General features: G+C 34.8%; 1 protein-coding gene across 1 annotated transcript in view; it reads left to right on the top strand.

Annotated features, from left to right (window-relative positions):
- The window catches only part of LOC115923567 (dual specificity mitogen-activated protein kinase kinase 4-like), a 31,195-nt gene that overhangs the window by 912 nt on the left and 10,313 nt on the right, over positions 1-19,970 (top strand). The window contains exons 2-7 of the mRNA XM_030984539.1: positions 9,280-9,394; positions 10,208-10,268; positions 15,629-15,742; positions 16,904-17,023; positions 17,688-17,807; positions 19,726-19,777. Coding sequence (XP_030840399.1) covers positions 9,280-9,394; positions 10,208-10,268; positions 15,629-15,742; positions 16,904-17,023; positions 17,688-17,807; positions 19,726-19,777 — 582 coding nt within the window. The remainder of the gene's footprint in view (positions 1-9,279; positions 9,395-10,207; positions 10,269-15,628; positions 15,743-16,903; positions 17,024-17,687; positions 17,808-19,725; positions 19,778-19,970) is intronic.

Raw genomic sequence — 19,970 nt, 5'->3', positions numbered from 1 at the left:
ATTTTGAAAATTGGGTGGATGGTGATTCTTTACAATTTTTATATTTTTGGATGCCCCTGTAGATGTTTTATAAGCACTAGAAAATTCAGCCCCTAAAACAGCCCCTTGAGAGGGAGCTATACAACATAAAGAGTTTATTATTTATAATTTCATAACTTTAGACTCGATTTCAACCGCGACAAAGATCACTGAGTATTGTCGGATCGCATATGCTTCCAATATGTTCATTTTAACCAAATTCATGACCCCATACCAAAACTTTGTATTACCTGTAAGTTAACTGATATAGACTAATATGGATATACATGTACACATGATGTACCTGTACTAGTGTAGGCTTTATTAATATTATTGCGAACACAATTGCATAGGAAGTTTTAGTTTTTCAGCATCAGCATTAGTATACAGAATTGTTTTTGTAATTGTTCTTGGTATTGTTTTTGTTCTTGGTATTGTTTTTTGATCTTGTTATTGTTTTGTTTTGGTACTTGTACACCAACACTACAGTTGCATTGGGTATAGGCCTACCTGGATATCATCACTGCAGCTTATGGTATTTCGTAGAAAACTTATTTTTCTCCTATTTCCTAATGAAGAAAAAAAGACAAAAACAAAATCACAAACAAAAAATGTCTTACAAGTTACAAATACATCATCATCATCATCATCTATACGGGAGTGTAGGATATCCTGTAGGTCTCCCGGTCAGATCACTTGGTACATTTAAAGGTCTATAAATCAGTGCATGCGTAGATGTCAGACTATGCTAATGCTATACAACAAAGTGTTTGTCTGACCATACATAGTTATTATCGTTGTAATACAATAATATGGAGGAGAGAAACAGAGAGGGAGAGACAAGACAGAAATGATGGGGAGATTATATGTACAGTGTATACTACAGTACAATGATATTGAGGGTAAGGTGTGTCTAGAGGAAGAAGAGATTGTAAATTACTGTACATAATGTATGAAGTGATTTGATTGATTCAACCACTAACCATCTATTTTATGCTAACTGAGTACCTGATACATTCTAAATTATGAAGTGATAGATAGTTTTCGTTAGTGGGAGGAAAGACTAGGGTATTTAGAGGGGAATCGAAGGAAGGGGACGGAAGTAGGGTAAGTAGGGAAAGAGGGTTAGAGGGAGGGAGACAGTCAGAGACTGAGAGAGAGAGAGAGAGAGAGACAGACAGAGAGAGTGAAGAGGGATAAGAAATTAAGAATACATACAGTACATACAAATACATTGTGATTTATACCAGGAGTGACTCTCAGCAAATGAATATACTGTAAGACTGTACAATATGGATATAAATGCATTTAATATTTTAATGACTACAAAAAATACATAATTCAAATTTATATGAAATAAAAATTCAATGGGGAAAATCAATATCTAGAATCGTACAACGAATGAACGAAGGTCATACTTAAGGAGTCAATAACAATGAAAATGTACATGTAACAGCATGAATAGTGAGTGGATTTTCGGCAATCATTGCAAAAACATTACAAGAGATGTATGATATTAGAAAAGAGATATCGCAAATTACATGTATATGTACAGTAGATGTAGTATTGAAACAATCATACAGTGACAGTGTATAGTCTCATAGGCATGGTGCAAATGAATCGTAACCAAAAGGGCGAAAATGTACATTGAAGGTCATCAAGTGCGGTTTTATTTTATACATCCAGATACATGCATTCATGTACTGTAGGCTTCTCAGTCCCTAAAGGCAACCGTACATTGTACCTGTACCAAAGTGTGAGATGAGTGCTTACATGTACCTCCTTCCCCCCCCCCCCTCTCTCTTTCTCATCTGCCCATTCCAATGAACTTGAAAAAAGTCAACTTGATCAAGAATTTTGTGAAACCACAAAAACTACTTTATCTGTGTACATGTAGTTTAAAAACTGAATTTTCACTACATGTACATGTCAACAACTAATGTACATTCATGCAATTCACATTCTGACTACCAATATTGAAATACAACTACCTATCTATTTGTAACAGATGAAAGAAATTTAATTTGTATTGAGGGCCTGAGGTTTGAGGCACTTCACAAATACATGCATTAGATTTGCTTGCATTGAAAAACGGTCTATTGCTATTTGCTTGAGATTTGCAAATGATTTTAAGGCATGTGCTTGTCCTCCCATACATTTGGATTGTATGAATTATTAAATTATTATCTGTGTCATGCTCTGGACAGGAGAAATCAAAACAGGAAACAGAGAATGTCACTTTTTAAATTCAATATTATATCAAATTCAATCTACATGTACATCACTTTAAAATTTAAAAATGTAGCATTTTATGATTCACAATAGAGAACAGTGATAACATCCCCCCCTCCCTCAATTGAAGGGCACACACGTTTGCCAAAGATAATATTTTTGTAATGACAAAGAGAACAGGTGTAAAGTGAAAACAAAGTGAAATACAATGTACTGTACATGTATACTTGTATGTCACCAAAACTGGAGTACACCTGCATTTAAATGATTTACAAAAGATGCATGAACAATTGAACATGCAGGTGGATACCCTGTACATTTACATGTGCAATACCACGTACAGTACATGTACGTTGTATATTTTGTTTGAGGGAATTCTTCAAATACTGTTGAATTCCCCCATGTCATGAGGCTATAGAGATTGATTGCAAAATGCAAATAGACTACTTTTCCAAGATATGTGTGTACATGTATAATGTGTACCATAGGCTTTAATATTAGGATACAATGTATGCCTTCTGATACAATGCTTTATAGGAATTGATTTATGTAAGGTGATTCAATGTATTACATGTTGGTCCTCTGAGACGTGATATATTTATCCATGTATCCATACATGTTAAAAGTGTCGTTTCATCTATAAATGACAAATCTCTTGATATGATTATGATTAATCACTAATGGCAGTGGAGCCATGAAGCACCTAGCACCATTATTCAATCAGTGGTCATACATGTACATGTATGAATACATGTAAGGAGATTCTTCAGTTTTTTCATGAAAAATGTTGGAAAAAGTCCAATATGTTATTGTTTGTCATTCGGGGAAACTTTGCATGGAATCACCTGATATCTTTTGCAGTGAAAAGTGCCATAACATCCATTGACCTTAATATAATCAGGTCAGATGACTCATAGTCATAATTCTCTGTTTTGCCCTGGGTACGATCTCACTCACTCACCTGTAGATCTTTCAGTGTTCCTGAGTGTGCTTCATTAATTCAGATGAAAACATTTAGATAAATGGATATTAAAATAATTGCAATAATATTGAAAAACATTGTTTACATGTAACTCCTTGATTAAATTTGATTTTGATCTACAACCTGTACATTCTGATTGATTTTTTAGTCTGCATTGATTGATTGGAATGACTATAGAAATCAATTTCAAGGCTCCATGAGATGAACCCCTACCCTTTCCATAAATAATCCAAATGTTCAGGCATACATTGTACATGTCGACATGTCTTCTATTCTAATATTGTTCATGTTCAAAAACAAAAATGTGCACTCTTCATAGAGTAGTTTCATTTTGTTTACATTTAGGTTAATACCATAATATTCACAAATAGAAATGCAGAGAAAGGAGAAATCATATATTGCACAATGGACTGTACATGCATGTGTATTTGTGGAAAGCTACACTGTACATGTACACAAGCCGTCCAGAAAACCCTGTAGGTTTAAGGTGACTGTACTTTATACAGAATACATTGTACAAAACTATTGTAACTGTATGATAACACATGTTGATAAGGCCTATAGTAATTAACATGAAGGTATGATTTTACATACAGTAGTGTTCTGTACAAGGCTTTACAATACTGGCATGTTCATGTTGACCATATTTGTAGCTCAAGTCTAGGTAATATCAAGGAGGAACTAGCTCATACCATGGAGTAGGTCCATCCATGGTAATACTGTACATGTAGGTTGAATTGCAAATGGAAACGTGAGCACTGCGACCTTCTTGAGGCAAAATTCAGGAAAGTGAGTGAGGTGTGAGTCACAAATTGGGGTCAATGGTTTTTGTGAATCACGGATGTCAGTCAAAGATTTAAGGACAGTGGTAGGATACATGTATGTGTGTGTGTGCCATTGGTGCCATGGAGATTGTCATGTTGATGGTACTGTACATAATTACATGTACATGTATTTAGCGGCTTTTAGCCCACAGTGTATGTGAACGTGAACATGCTGACCTTCATACATGAAACTCATAGACCACCAGCAGAAATACATTTACATGGATACATAACAATAACATTGACAACAATTTCTGTATTTTAATCATTTATTTTGTTACTAGGTGTATTTTTAATCATATGAAAGGCTTAAAAATATCCATTTGAAAATATTGTACTTGTATTTTACATTTACATGTACCAGACCAACATTTGTCTATTTTTTTAAGTGGCACAATTTGTTTCTCAAGAGATACATTAACATGCACATGTATTGAGATGATTGAGATTGAGATCATGATTTAGATCTCGGTTTCGTTCAAGCAATTTTTAGCGAATCACATTAAAAAAACAAATCTTTTTCAGCGTTAGTCTTTTTCAAACTATACGTCTTTGAAAACCGCATTTCTAGGGTGAAAAAAGTCACTTGAACGCACCCTTAGAACACCCAGATTTCCTAGAAACCTGTCTTATGTTACATGTAATAAATATCATCTTATCTGTATTAGTATCCCTAAACATTGTGTTGGTGAGGAAGCTTAAAACAAGGGAGAGTAAATTGAAGGGAATTTCCCCCGAGACAAACTCAAGTACGTGTACAGTGTACATGTACATGTATGCATTGCACACATGGAAATACTACTAGTCTATATTTAAAGGGATACTAATTATGGCATGTCTCTACTTTTATCATGATGGTAAAGGGCCATTCGATTCGGGTGTGACCCAAATCAAGACAAACTGTTGTTTGAATACACACACTACATACATGTACATTTACATTGTACATGTACCCCATGTCATGTAGCATTTTCTTGAATTGTGTAAAACAAGATTTTACTTTTTCATTTATTTAGCCCCCAGGTTTGCAAAAAGGTGCAATATTCAAATTTTCAATGTCAATGAATGAATGAAATACACAGGCGTACTGCACATGTAGTACAGTACATGTATACTTGTATTATGTGCATGGTACTTGGTAGTTTGTGTTTAATAGATACATGTACTGTAGGCCTACATGTACCAGTAACGCATCATCATCATTATTACACTGTAGGCCAGTGTCATGGTCATCCAAACTCTCTTCACAAATTCTTGTATTAGACCTACAATGTACATGTAGCTTCTTGCAGGCATGTTAATCTGTAATTTGAATGGTACACATGAACATACATACAGTATTAGTTTAATACAGTATCTACAACTACCGCAAGCCTATGAAGCTGGTGTAGTGGACATGCAGTAGCCTTTGCAGGCCAAGCGATAGTTTGTGTAGTTACGATTCATTTTAATTAGGCCACCAATGTCATGGTCATACATGTACGCGTGTACTCTGGACAAGTCTGGAGGTACTGTACATGTAGGCAGCTGGCAGCAGTGTAAATATACACTGTTTGTTGACACTGTCACATATACATGTACATACAGTTATTACTGGTAGCCCTGTGTTCTGTGCTAACACAGGAAGGTCATGGGAGAGATGAGTTAGCTAAGTTACAGTATATGCAATGACTGTATCATTTTGAATAATGATTCATGAAAAATGATTACAACCATGTAAGTAATATGATTTAAAACAATGTAAGCTGCAAAGATTCACTGTATTTAAGGATAGTTCAGATTTTAATAATAGATATATAAACATACAATGTAGAGTATGTTAAACTAAATGTATGTGAATGTGTATTTTGTGTAACAATAACAAAATCAAATAAAAAAAAGTATAATTCATACAAATGCCCCAATGCAGACCTGTAGTACAGTACATATCCATGTAGTTAAAGATAATTTACTTCTCATCTTTGAAAAAATTTGAAATATTTGATAATTTTCTCTTTTGTTGAAAGAATCGTTGGTAGTACATTTATTTATTCTATTCTTATTTATTCAAGTCTTCTTTATACAGGGTGGCCCTTTCAATAACGAGTATTGCTCTTCCAAGGGGCCCTGTCTATACAATTAAAAACATGTAAAACATTGCACATTAATATGGTATACATACAAATAAAACCGATATACAAAGTAACTAAAATTACAACAAGAAATACGAATACAATATATGAAATATTTAAAAAAAAAAAAAAAAAAAAAAAAAAAAAAAAAAAGTTTAAGAATAAATATTGCAAATGAAAGAAGAAGAAGAAGGAAAAAAAAAAAGTGTTTGTCAGAGGGCGTTTTGGATACTGAGAAGCTTGCATTGCCTCTTAAAGGACAATAGGGACACACTAACACGTACATTAGGAGAGAGGTTATTCCACATGAGTGACCCTTGGTAGTGAAGGGATCTTTTGAAATAATCTGTTCGGGGAGTTTTAATGAAGAGTGGAGATTGTGCAGAATGCCTGGTATAAATAGAAATCTTTCTCGGGATAACTATTGGCTTGAGATATAAAGGCGTGAGATTATTTTGAATTTTGTACATATTTAAACAAATTTGGTAATTAATTCTTTGACGTACTGATTGCCAGGAAAGTTCAGTCAACATAGTGATGTGAGGGGTAAAAAAATCAGCTTTAAGTATGAGTCTTGCAAAACGGTTTTGTAGTTTTTGAATTCTTGAAATATGACACATTGCACTTTGTCCCCAGATAATATTGCAATAATCGATGTGCGGTAAAAACAAACTATTATAAATCATTAACAAAATACGTTTCGGTAAAAGATATTGAATACGTCTGATATAACCAATAGTTCTTGATAACTTATTACATAATGTATTAATGTGGCAGTTCCACCGTAAGCAAGAGTCAATTATCAAACCAAGATATTTAAATTCATTAACCTGTTCGAGTTTGTTGGTGTTTACATACATTTCTAGTTTCTTATTTTTCACTTTAGATTGAGTTCCAATTAACATGCATTTTGTTTTCTTTACATTAAGGGTTAACCGATTATCATCAATCCATGCAAGGATTTTATTCAGTGCTAGCTGTAACTCTTTCTGGACAAGAGAACATGATTTCCCTCGACAAAATATAGCGGTATCGTCAGCGTACACACATAGTTTAAAAGAATTACCAAATTTAATATTACATGCATCATTAATGAATATAGAGAACAATAGAGGCGATATCATACTCCCTTGCGGGACACCTTTCGATATAGGTCTAAAATTGGAAAGACTATCGTTCACCTTAACACATTGTTCACGGTCATGTAAATAATTAGAAAACCAAATAGCCTCTGTTTCTTTTACACCATACGTTGATAATTTAGATAAAAGTAGTTCATGAGAAACAGAATCGAATGCACTTTTCAGATCAATGAAAACAACTCCGGTCACCAAGCCTTCTTCTATGTTACGTAACAAGTATTCATTTACATCAATTAAAACGCTATTTGTTGAGTGCAGTGGGCGAAAGCCAGATTGGAGTGAACTCAATAGTTCATTGTCAATAAAATACTTGTATAGTTGAGAATGTACAGCCTTTTCTAGAATTTTCATTATATGCGGAAGAACCGATATAGGTCTATAGTTAAAAATCTCTTGTTTACTCCCGTTTTTATATAAAGGGGTAACTCTTGCTTTTTTCCATTCTTTCGGAATACAACCTGTACGAAGGGAGGTATTAAAGATATGAGTGATTACTTCACAGATAAAAGCACCCCCTTCTTTCAAGAGGAATGGGTGTAAGGAGTCAAGGCCCGGTGATTTCTTTGTACTTAGACTATTCAGTTCTTTAAACACGTAATCTTCCGTCACATATTTAAACTTGAACGTTTCAAAAGTGCAGTGACTTTCTTCAGACGTATCACTGGATGAATCATCACTTTGAGGTGTAAAATGTTCATTAAACAAATTAGCAACTTTAAACGGTTCAGTTTCTATTTTATCAGTGACTGTATCGTGAATTGCTAACCGATTGTTATTAACAGAGGGGGAAAATTCTCTCAAAGTTTTCCAAGTATTTTTAGAGTTAGATTTATTGATATCGAATTGATGTAGATAATAGTCTTTCTTAAGTTTTTTATTCCAATTATTTAATTTATTCCTAGCAACTTGAAAACGTTTCCAGATGGACATATCATTTTTATCTTTGTTACCATGTTTACCATCAAATCGCTCTTTAAGATAATCTCGTTCTCTTGAGAGAGAAATGTAATCATCAGTTATCCATGGGGAAGGGTTCTGTCGTTGCCTAACGGAAACTATAGGTGCATGCTTATCACAAAGTTTCACAAACAAATTTACAAATATACTCCATTTGCTATCAATATTAGTGGTATCATAAATATCATTCCAATTCAGTAATCCACCTTCATCCAAAAACTTTTCCCGGTCGAAGTTACGAAATGAACGAAACCGTTTGATAGTTGGGGTAGTATGTACTTTCTGAGTTTTAACATCAACGAAGATCAGAGAATGGTCACTAAGTCCCATTGAAACAACATCGTGATTGAAATTGTTTTTCTCCAAAGGCAGTAAAATCAAATCAATACATGTTCTACTCGTATTTGTAATTCTGGTTGTCTGGTTATTTGTAATGTACATGTAAAACAAAAAAAACAAAAGTGGTACAAAAAATGTAATACGTTTTTAATATGAAAATGTTTTACATGCATATACAATTTTATACATTTACTGTACATGTGCATACATGTATGTACTATGTACATGTATTTATTCATTTTTAATGAAAAAGGGTATGTACAGTGTAGTTCTCTCATTGAAACTTTTCCTGAGAGGCCCTGTACAAATTAAAGATTAATGATACAGAGGAAATTGAACAAAGTTTAACTATATTAAGGTTTTTGGTTTGCCTTTTTGTGTTTGATATTTTTACCCCGTGATTATAAACATAAAAAAGAGATATTTGATCAGAGTATACATTATAATACGAGCCCTTTCAAATCGATTACCTATACATAAATATTCATAGTCTGTTACATAACATTCACTCTTTATCAGTAATCTATAATTTGTACAGGGCCTCTCAGGAAAAGTTTTAATAATGAGAGAGCTACTGTACATACCGTATGTTAAGTACCTTTTATGCTACCCAAAACATGATGTGTTTCACTAAATATCACCATTATGATGATCTTTATCTTGTTTTTTTGCAGCTGAAGCAGGGAGGGGACGTCTGTCTCTCAAGCTAAAGATTCATACCAGTACACCCAATCTACTAGAGAAGCAACCTGAAATCAACAATGGACCCAGTCAGGAAAGGGAACAGTTGTAAGTTCCAAGTTTGGAACCCCATTTTTTTTAAAAGCAAGAAATGGTGAATTTTGGGAACTGTTCAAGATGATAAGCCACTTCTGAGATTGTACTTGTATTTGTAATATAAATGACCCTTCAATCCACAGATCGTTTACACATGGAGAAGTAATGGAGGCTGCTTCATGAATACCGTACCATTTGTTTGCCCTCTTGAAAAGAATTCTTCCACCTGTGTTTCATGGAATGTACCATGGTTGCATACATGTAAATGAATAATGATCAAATAACTTTCCTGAACACTTATCCAGCAGTGTTCTTGATTGGTTTTACTGTTTTGTACACAAGTCTTTCATCTGCCCAGGGAATTGATAGAGAAGGAGTGGAAACTCTTGTAATTTATTCAATTTGTTGTGAAGTCAATAATCATTCATTATTTGATTAAAACTTGAGTTCTGGTGAAAAAAAGAAAATGAATTCTCACGGAATCAAACGAAACTTACACTGAATGTTCAAGATTACAAATCAATATTATTTGCCAAATAAAAAAGGTAACTAGCCCCGACACCATTTGTGTAGTTTCATATACATCTTTCTGTGTACAGTGCTTGTTACTTTACCAAGACTGGGCCAAATTTATTGATGATGACAGAACCTTGCAGTACACACCAATACTTACATGCTACATGATCAACTTTTTTTTATAATGCAATCGCATGACCAGAACTCGACTTTATCTTTAAGGTACACATATGTACATGTATACTCTGTTGTTTTCTATGAAGATCAAAGGATAACTAGGATTTTTTTTGTTTTGTTCCAATTTTACAGAAATTCGATGAGATCAAGAAGCATGGAATCAATTGGAAAGTTGAGCATCTCCCCTGATGAGGTAAGTTAGTATTACTAACAAAAAGAAGAAATGGTGTTTGTCTGTATGTCTTTTATAGTCTACAGTATGTAAAAAAAACTGTTAATACAAAACGGTCAGGACTGATTCTGTCCGTGCCCCCACTGGCATTGAGATTCCCTTTCTGTACTTCTAAACTTGGCAATTTTATTTTTCTGTCTCTTCTTTTTCCTGTTACTTATTCTTACATAGTTTCTCTACACTTTTGACTGAAAGTTTCACCTCTCTTTAGGACCTATTGTTGTAAGGTTTGATACATACATGTATACATACATTTATCTCTATCTCTCTGTCAGTTTTTGTGAGGAAGCAATTTACACTTATTGAGGATAAAGTTATTAATTAGAGAGCAGTTCCATCCAGCACTTAACTTTATCGGAAGTGGCAATGTTGAAACTATCTTGAAAATAAGACACATTTACAATACAGAATCCGATATTGAAACAATTCATATATATATTTGTACATGTACTGTATGTTGCTGAAGAAAAACTCCATGCAAAATGATTATATACATGTATATGTACATGTAGTAATGTGTCTTATCAGAAGGGAAAAATAAATTGCATTTTCGATATCATACAATATAAATGAGGCAAGGTGAAAAATAACTTCAAGTCAATGAGTTATGAATGACATGTACATCTTAGTGTGTGGAATATAAAATAACAGAAATGGTTGTAAAGTTTTTTTAAATTGAAGTTAACAAAAATATTTGATGCAAGCTTTCTGAGAAATTGTGAACTGCAATGCTCATCATCTTGTGAGGCATTATGCACAAGTTTGCTGTGATTCCCCATAGAGGATATATATTCAAGATGGCATATCTATTATCCCTGCTTGATGTTTGGTAAATCCAATCAAATATTCATTGCAGAGAGTGATTATTCAGTTGTCAGGCAAGAAGTGAAAAGGGAAATGGTATAGCAAAAAAAGGATGGGCTGTGCCAATGATACATGTAGATAGTCAAACAGAAAATTAAAATTGTTGGATTCTCTGTAGCCATAAAGATCAACAATTTCTTTTGATCTCTTTTTTCCTTCATATACTGTACATGTACTTGAATTTTTTTTTTGTTGTAATGTAAAACACACTTTTTCAGAAATGGATTAATTGAAATATTGCTTTTTTTCTGGGGCATCATTGAACATTCAGCAGATTACATGTAGGCCTACATGTGATGTACATGTGTAACCCAATTAATTTGTTTGTAGATTGAAAGACTGAAGTGTCCTCTCTCTTTCCCCTCTCTCTCGTCCCCTCTCTCTACCCCTCTCTCTACCCCTCTCTCTTCCCCTATCTCTTCCACTCTCTCTTCCCCCTCTCTCTTCCCCTCTCTCTTCCCCCTCTCTCTTCCCCTCTCTCTTCCCCCTCTCTCTTCCCCTCTCTCTTCCCCCTCTCTCTTACCCCTCTCTCTCTCTCTCCCCCCTCTCTCTCTCCCTCTATCTTTCCCTTCTCCCCTTATCCATCTTTCCCTCCCTCCTCTCTCTCTCTCCCTCTCTCTTCTCCCTCTCTCTTCCCCCTCTCTCTCTCTCCCCCTCTATCTTCCCCCTCTCCCCTTATCCGTCTTGCCTCCCTCCTCTCTCTCTCTCTCTCCCTCTCTCTTCTCCCTCTCTCTCTCCCTCTCTCTTCTCCCTCTCTCTTCCCCCTCTCTCTTCCCCCTCTCTCTCCCGCTCTATCTTCCCCCTCTCCCCTTATCTGTCTTCCTTCCCTCCTGTCTCTCTCTCTGCTTCCCCTTTTCCGATCCCTCCTCTCTCTCTCTCTCTCTCTCTCTCTCTCTCTCTCTCTTCTTCCCCTTTCCCTTTCCCGATCCCTCTCCTCCTTTACAATGCTACCCCATCCCTTTCCTCCATCCCCAGTGTAAACACATTTCAAATGGAGAAGGACCCCAGTAACTAGTGTGACCAAACATCTGGATGAGCAATGCATTGAACCTCCACTTATTCATTCATTGCTTGAGGGGGCCCACCGGCCATTCAGTATTTGGGGCAGGGTCACTTTTGTCACATCCCGGGGCCATTCTACCTGAATGTACGTTTTCACCCTTTCCCTTTGCTTGGTCAATGCCGATCACCGCATGCTTCGTGTATCTCATGCCGAGCAAAAAAATGAATTTGCAATCGGCTCGTGTACATGTACATGTATGTATGGGGATGTGTGTGCACACTTGCACGCAACCATGCATGCATTGATGCCCTTGCATTCTCCCCTAACTAATTGTGGGTGGAGGTTGATAAATATTACAGGGAACTCATTTTGCCGAGGGGCGAATGGCAATTTTCTATCAGTTCTAATGTGTTGGATGGCTGTTGCATGTTGGGTATTAGGGTATCCCGTTTTAAAGGGGTGATTCATGAAGATACATGTAGGGGTGATTGATGACAAACTCACTTTACGATACGTTGTAGTTATATTTGTACTGCTTAACGTGGAAAGGCTATGATGAAACTTGAAAGAGGGTTGTCGGAACATTATTTGTGTGGATATTTGTATTACAGATTAAATTTACAATGCACATGAATTTGGAAGAAGTTAACAATAGTGAGAAATTATATTATGTTGGCCACCATCAGTTTATTGATGATGAGATATTATTTTTTTATATTTAACATGAAATTCTCACTTGAGTCACTTTTGTAAATGCAAAAATGTGCAATTCTTTTCCGCCTCACTGGAAATACTGATACATGTACTGCATGACAATAGGCTTACATGTACATGTAATATGCAGAGGTGTTTTATTTGGGAATTCCTAAATCAAAGTTGAGGTACCGTGTATTATACAGTGTTTAAAGTAATGCTTGCATTTCCATAATTCTATTAAACGAATCCGTTCCACTGGCTGTCTGCCCTAACAACAAAGAAGACAAAAGACTTCATGCATAGCTGATCATCAACGAAACAGAGTTTGTTGTTTGTTGCTATGGCAAGCAGCCAGTGAAAATGAAATGAATTATGTAAATGCAAGCATTACTTTAAATAAACAGATCTTTGTTATTCCTGGCTCTTTTTTCCTGATTGATGTGGCATATGAAAGGGCAGAAAATGAACTTTCTAGAAATATGATTTTTCTCTTTGAAATTCAGATGCTGTTCGCCAAATAAATTTTTGGTACCCTGTTTTCAAATTGTTTTATATCACTCATGTGTGAAATATGCATCACATGAATTGCATCAAATGAAGAAGAGGATCTAAACTCTACAAACATATCATTTATTAATTATAATTGTGCTTAAGTTATGACAAGACACCGATAATTCTCGGTTTTCGTTTTTCCTGAGACGCACTGTATAACATGTGTGTCTCATTACCTGGGTCCTGAGGAATATGATACTGAACAAGAACATGTCGCTGACATGAATAATGAGAAATTTAATGATTCAACTTCCTCAATTGAATGTAAAAAGTTTTGTTCTTTTTCTTTTTACCACATAAATGAGGAAATGCCCATTGTTATTGAAGTACATGCTCTTATAAATCAAAACTAAAAGCACTTATAATTTGTAAATGTAACTGTACATTGTAGTTTTGACCTTGTTAGCTCTCAGTCACAGAGCTGTAGAACATATTTCCATAGTTCTTGTGTTTTATAACTGAATACTTATTATGTTTATCCTTATGTGAGAAAATATTGGATTATTGGATGATCACTTGTTCAATGTGATTATGACAGTGATAAATTATTTCAAAATATCAATTTCTGTGTTATACATGTACATGTAGCTTGCAAATTTATCTAGCTCATTATTGAATTGTTTTATACTATTAAGGATTGCTGGTTATTTCTTCCTGGAACAGACATGCATATCATCTGTTCAGAGCCAGAGCGGCATTTGTAAACGAATACAGTTGCATACCGTAAATCTCTGTGTATAAGGTGCACGTTTGGGGGCAAATTTTTTTTTTTTTTAAATTTTTGTTGTTGTTGTTGTTGTTTTGTTGCCGAAAACCCACGCGGGGAAGGACCTTTATTTTACATTGAGGTGCAGTTGAAGTTGTGAACTTGTCACAAATAATAGTAACAACAGTCTAGGGTTTCATGATACCAAGTGTCCCACACCAGCCTCCTCACATCACCTAGCAAAAGCACTGTGTTCTATGCCAAACATCAATAGTCATGCATGATAGAACCTTGTGGTACACCATTTGTTATAGAAAAAAAAATTGAGGAATTATTATTATAAACTACATATTTAGATCTATTAGAAAGATTACTTTCAAACTAAGATGACAGAAAAATTTGAGTGTTGTTGTAGTTTCCGAGTGGTGAGTCAACACACTGATTACTGAGCTAGGAGACATTGCCAGGCATAGCGCCATAAATCGAAAATAAAAAAAATAAATAAAAAAAAAAAAACTAAAAAAAATCTGTACCTGTGTATAAGACGCACCCCCGACTTTCAATTTTTTTTGGCGGCAAAAAAGTGCGCCTTATACACAGAGATTTACGGTAGTCTTTATAAAGAGAGTTAATTGACTCCTCACTCCCAACAGATGATACTGTGATCATTGGGACTTCTGTTTCCATGATGAAACAAGGCCCTGTTTCATAAAACTTATTATCAATAACAACAATATCGGTTATAAACTACTGAAATTGTGGCATTTGATTGGCTGATGGCAAATTTGCCATAGAAATTTAGCATTTGTTACTGATAATAAGTTTTATGAAAAAGGGCCCCAGAACAACCAATCAAAATTACATCTTAAATTCTTGAGATTACACGGATTATCTTTGCTCTTGGTACTGCACAGATTACAGTTATATTATTCAGATTATATTTACAGTTGCAACATTCTCATATAATTTACAATATTAGAGTGCCTTTTTTTAGCAGATGTTTCTGCATTTATTGATAAATAAAATATAAAACATTCAAATAACAATAATAATAATTGATTTATATAAAGAGTGACAACTTAAATATACACACATAAAAATGCATACAATAATAAACATATATAATTGAAATCTTGAAAGTATGAAGGTAAGTAAACTATAATCAAGATAAATGCAGTAGCCACTTTGAGTCGGTAGCAGCTGTGTCACATATAAAGATTTTGTTTAGAAAGTATCTAAATAAAAAGTGGAAAGAAATTAAAGGAAGAACAAAAAATTGTAAATCACTAATTTTTCTTAAATAAAGACAATATCAAACATGATAAGAGCATTCATGAGGGCCAATTGTAGCACTCGCATATTTTTGTCTTCTTCTCAGTCCCCAAATATTACCTCTTGCCATTCATGTTCATGTACATGTACATACAGTTTATTTTGGGCAGCTCAATGTGCCAAGTGTGAACAGGGCTTGAATATTTCACTGTTTCTCCCATTGTGCAGACGTACGAGTTCACATCGGCAGACTTGGAAGATATGGGAGAGATTGGAAGGGGCGCCTTTGGTTCAGTCAATAAGATGTGGCATAAACAGAGTCAGAGCATCATGGCAGTCAAGGTAAGAAAGTAACAGTTCAATTGGTGAGAAAAGAAGGTCAGGGAGGGGGGTATTCCCCAGATGTTTCATGAACTGTGCAGAATCATTTCTTCTTAATTTTATTTCATAGTAACATATGCCATTAGTAAACAGCATTATAGCTCTCAGAAGACCGTGTCCTCCTGATCTTAATTATTTAAAAAAATAAGAAAGCTAAAGATCATTTTTCACCATCACCAGTTAAATGTATACTATACTCCTCAACAACCTCGTCAAGCTACTTCATTTCCTTTCCAGATTTACACCCAAAAAAATCATGGAAACAAAATGGTTTTGATTTTACAATGGTTGAAGATGTGTGCAGTTTGCAATTTACATCTCATTCTTAGTTCCCTCTACATACATACAAATGCTAATGCATGTTCTTCCACATGCAGATATCATGTTCCAGTCTATGACTATTTTGGAAAAGACACCAGTTTTCTAAGGGCATTATTCATTCTTAACTCACTAAGAATGAAGTTCAATCAACTTGCAGTTCACAATGTCTAATATTCATGCAACTCAAAGAGTATGCTGCAATTTGTAGTCTGTATAAATCATTACTTCTACATAAATGTAGCATTAAAGAGCTTCCAGATGCTGAGTGAAATGCTACCTGTAATAAGATCTAGGGTAATTGTTTTTGCACCTAAATTTTTTTTCCTCCAGTGATATTTGTATGACCATTCTTGCAAGGTTTTTTTTACTGCTTTAAACAAAAACAAAATGAAAATAAAATCATTTTCACCTCAATTTTGCAAACAAGATGTAATGGCAGTGTGTGCCATTTTAACTCAACTGTAAAGTAATACAAACGTTGTCAGAAAACTGATTTACCAAGTCCTTGCCTACATGTGTACATGTATTCCTTCTTTCCAGTGTGAATTTGAATACATTAATTCCCCATGTACAATGTAATCTTTGCCAGCCACTTTGTATTCCTGGGCAGCATTTCACAAAACCATCTTAAGTGCAATTTCACCAACATCCCATTGTAAATACGTGCATTAAGTTTCTCATGAGATGCAATGGGATGTCGGTGAACTTATCCTCATTACTTTTTCATAAATCAATTTTTTCACAAATCATTTCTCTTCATTGCCTATCTTCACACACTGTGTTTCCGTTCACATTTGGCAGAGGATACGTTCAACCGTAGATGAGAAGGATCAGAAGCAGCTCCTCATGGATCTGGATGTGGTGAAGCGAAGTGCAAACTGTGTCTACATCATCAAATTCTTTGGTGCTCTCTTCAAAGAGGTATGCAGTCGTTCTGCAGCGCGTGATAATTGACATCCATTTAGTCATATTTGTCATAAAAAATTGATGCTTGCATATATAATTAGTGATACACAGGGTTGTTATGAATATTCTTTGATTTTGATCCTTAGAGTCGCTCATTTTGCATGATTTTGGTCTCATTTAAAAAATGAGTTTCTCTGACAGCAGATTAGGTAGTTATTCTTCAATCCCCATAGAAATTTACCTTGAAGTTTGAGACGTTTTAAATGTTTGTCCTGTTTCTCCGCGACTCACTATGTGTTATTCTAATTGGAAAAGTCCAACCTATTTATGTCCCATTAATTACTGACCACACCTAAGATTTATGTATGTTCATGTATCAGTTTCTGATCACTTGCTTCTACCGGTAGTTGTTTTGCCCTGGCTACTGCAGCTTGGATGGGATCAAATATGAATTGAAATGACACATTTCAGGTTAATTTATGTTCAAAACTTGTTATTACTTGGTTCATGTAGTATGGGACACCAATTTGGTCTGGCGATGCTTTCCCAATTACCTGTCAATTTTGCCATATATCTTCTCTCTTCCCCCTCCCCTACTTGCTTTCTGCTGCCTCCATCTTACATAACCCCCCTTTCTCTCTTTCTAAATAAAATACCTGATTACATTGTCTTTACACAGGGGGATTGCTGGATCTGTATGGAGCTGATGGATTCCTCTCTAGATAAATTCTACAGATTTGTGCACGAGGTCCAGAACACCTATATACCAGAAAACATCATGGGCAAAGTTGCTTATGCGGTAAGATCATGTTATGTCTATTTCTAAGGACTCATTAATGTACATGATTATGGTATTAGTACATGTAGTTATGAAAGTGAAATATAAAGTATCGTCCTGTCCAACTGTAGGATAAGAACCTCAATAATGACAGCAATGGACAATTTGTTCCTACTGCTCTGTGTACCAGGATTTGAGAGGGGTTACAAAAGTTGATAAGTGGAAATAAAAGCTAAGGTATTTATATATATGGTAGCCACGACATGTACTGTATGTAGGAATTATAAGCTGTTGTAAGTTGCCCTGGTCTTCCACCTTCAAAAAGAAGCATTTTTGCAGCTCTTTTTAGAATTGAGAAACTTGATTTGACTTTCCAACTGCCAACTAACAAAAAAGAACAAATATGAATTAAAATGGTTTAGTTTTAGCAATTACAGTCTGTATATTAAGAGTCTAATGTTTGTAGGAATTATTAGCTGTTGTAAATAGCCCTGGGGGTGTTTCACAAAGATCCTAAGTTAAACTTATCTCTTAGTTTAACTTAAACATTATGGAAAGCCATTAGCATCTTTGAAAATATTTTGTAAAAGTTATTTTGAAAGGCATAAAATGTTGATTCAAATCATTCATATTTTCTATCATTAAAGGAGACTTCATGTTCTGGATGTGGAATTCATAAAAAGTCTAAAATACTTGAATTTCTGCTTTTGAATATATTTCATTTTAAGGCTCCAATGGCTGTCCATAATTTTTAAGTCCAACTTAGTGATAAGTTCTACTTAGGATCTTTGTGAAACACCCCCAGGTCTTCCACCTTAAAAAAGAAACCCTTTTGTAGCTCTTTTTAGAATTATGAGAAACTTGATTTGACTTTCCAACTCCAACTAACAAAACAAACAAAAATATGAAGACAATTACAGTCTGTATTAAGTCTGTATATTAAAGCCTGTCTGCACTAGTTTGGCCAGGGTGGATTAAACCTCCCTGCAAGGTCACTGACAGGTGGTTATCTCATCAAATCAGCTATCAATTAACATAAGAAAAAGGGGATTATGGGGGACCAACAGGCACATATTAGGCATTGTTTGTTATATAGAGGGCGCAATTAGCAATAAGTAGTGCAGTGGGGCTTTGAGAAGTCTATCTGGGAATTTAATTTTCTGTTTTTCAGTGTTTATGAGGAAGTTTGGTTCTTCAACACACACAGAATGGTAGAGTCTGGAATGTTCCCCTTGGTATGCTGATCAAAAGGCAGAAAGCATTCAACTTTGATACTGTGGTTTTAATATTAAGGCATGGAGCCAAGGGGTATTTTCATGCAGCATTGAGCAATACTCTCATATTATATCTTGTGACAATGTTTGCTGCGGTTTATTCACTGCTGTTCACTGCTGAAGATCCTGAAATCATACATATTGTCCAAGAAATCTGAAATGCTTTTATTTTTATGAAGAGATGACTCTAAATGTATATACTTGTATTAATTAATTGTTTTATCTATTAATTTACTTATTTATTTTTATTTTATTTTATTTTTTATTTCCCCCCACCCATTCATTTCTTCTTCTTCTTCTTCTTCTTCTTCTTCTTCTTCTTCTTCTTCTTCTTCTTCTCCTTCTTCTTCTTCTCCTTCTTCTTCTTCTTCTTCTTCTTCTTCTTCTTCTTCTTCTTCTTCTTCTTCTTCTTCTTTGTTTTTTTTTTTTTGGGGGGGGGGGGCAGATGTGTCATGACATTTTTTATGAAGAGCTAAGCCTATGATTCCCACATCAGGGTCTGTCTCCATATATCTCAAAACAACAACAACAACAACATTATTTCTTGATTTTGATCCATATATGGACAGGAGATGTATGTATTTTATGTGAAATCATCACATATAATGTACTACAATGTATGTACACAAGATCTTAATCATTTTTTTTTTAATTTTGTTCCACAGACAGTAAAAGCTCTCAATTACCTCAAGGAAACACTGAAAATCATTCACAGAGGTAAGTTTTTTTTTCCTTCCTATCTCAGGTTAACATTAAGAAGAAATTTCATAGCAAATAGATATATTCTAGAGTTCTGATCATTTGTAATGATTAACTTCTCTCAAAGTCCAATCAGTTCCTGCCGAAGATATATCAAGAAATTGGTGGAAAGAAAGCAATAGCTGAGTAATAGACTACAGAATTTTAGAGC

The sequence above is a fragment of the Strongylocentrotus purpuratus genome, unplaced genomic scaffold (genome assembly GCF_000002235.5).
Source record: "Strongylocentrotus purpuratus isolate Spur 01 unplaced genomic scaffold, Spur_5.0 spur5_scaffold_14, whole genome shotgun sequence".
Classification (NCBI taxonomy): domain Eukaryota; kingdom Metazoa; phylum Echinodermata; class Echinoidea; order Camarodonta; family Strongylocentrotidae; genus Strongylocentrotus; species Strongylocentrotus purpuratus.
Note: the sequence above shows the minus strand (reverse complement) of the source record. Positions and strands in the feature narration are given on the sequence as shown.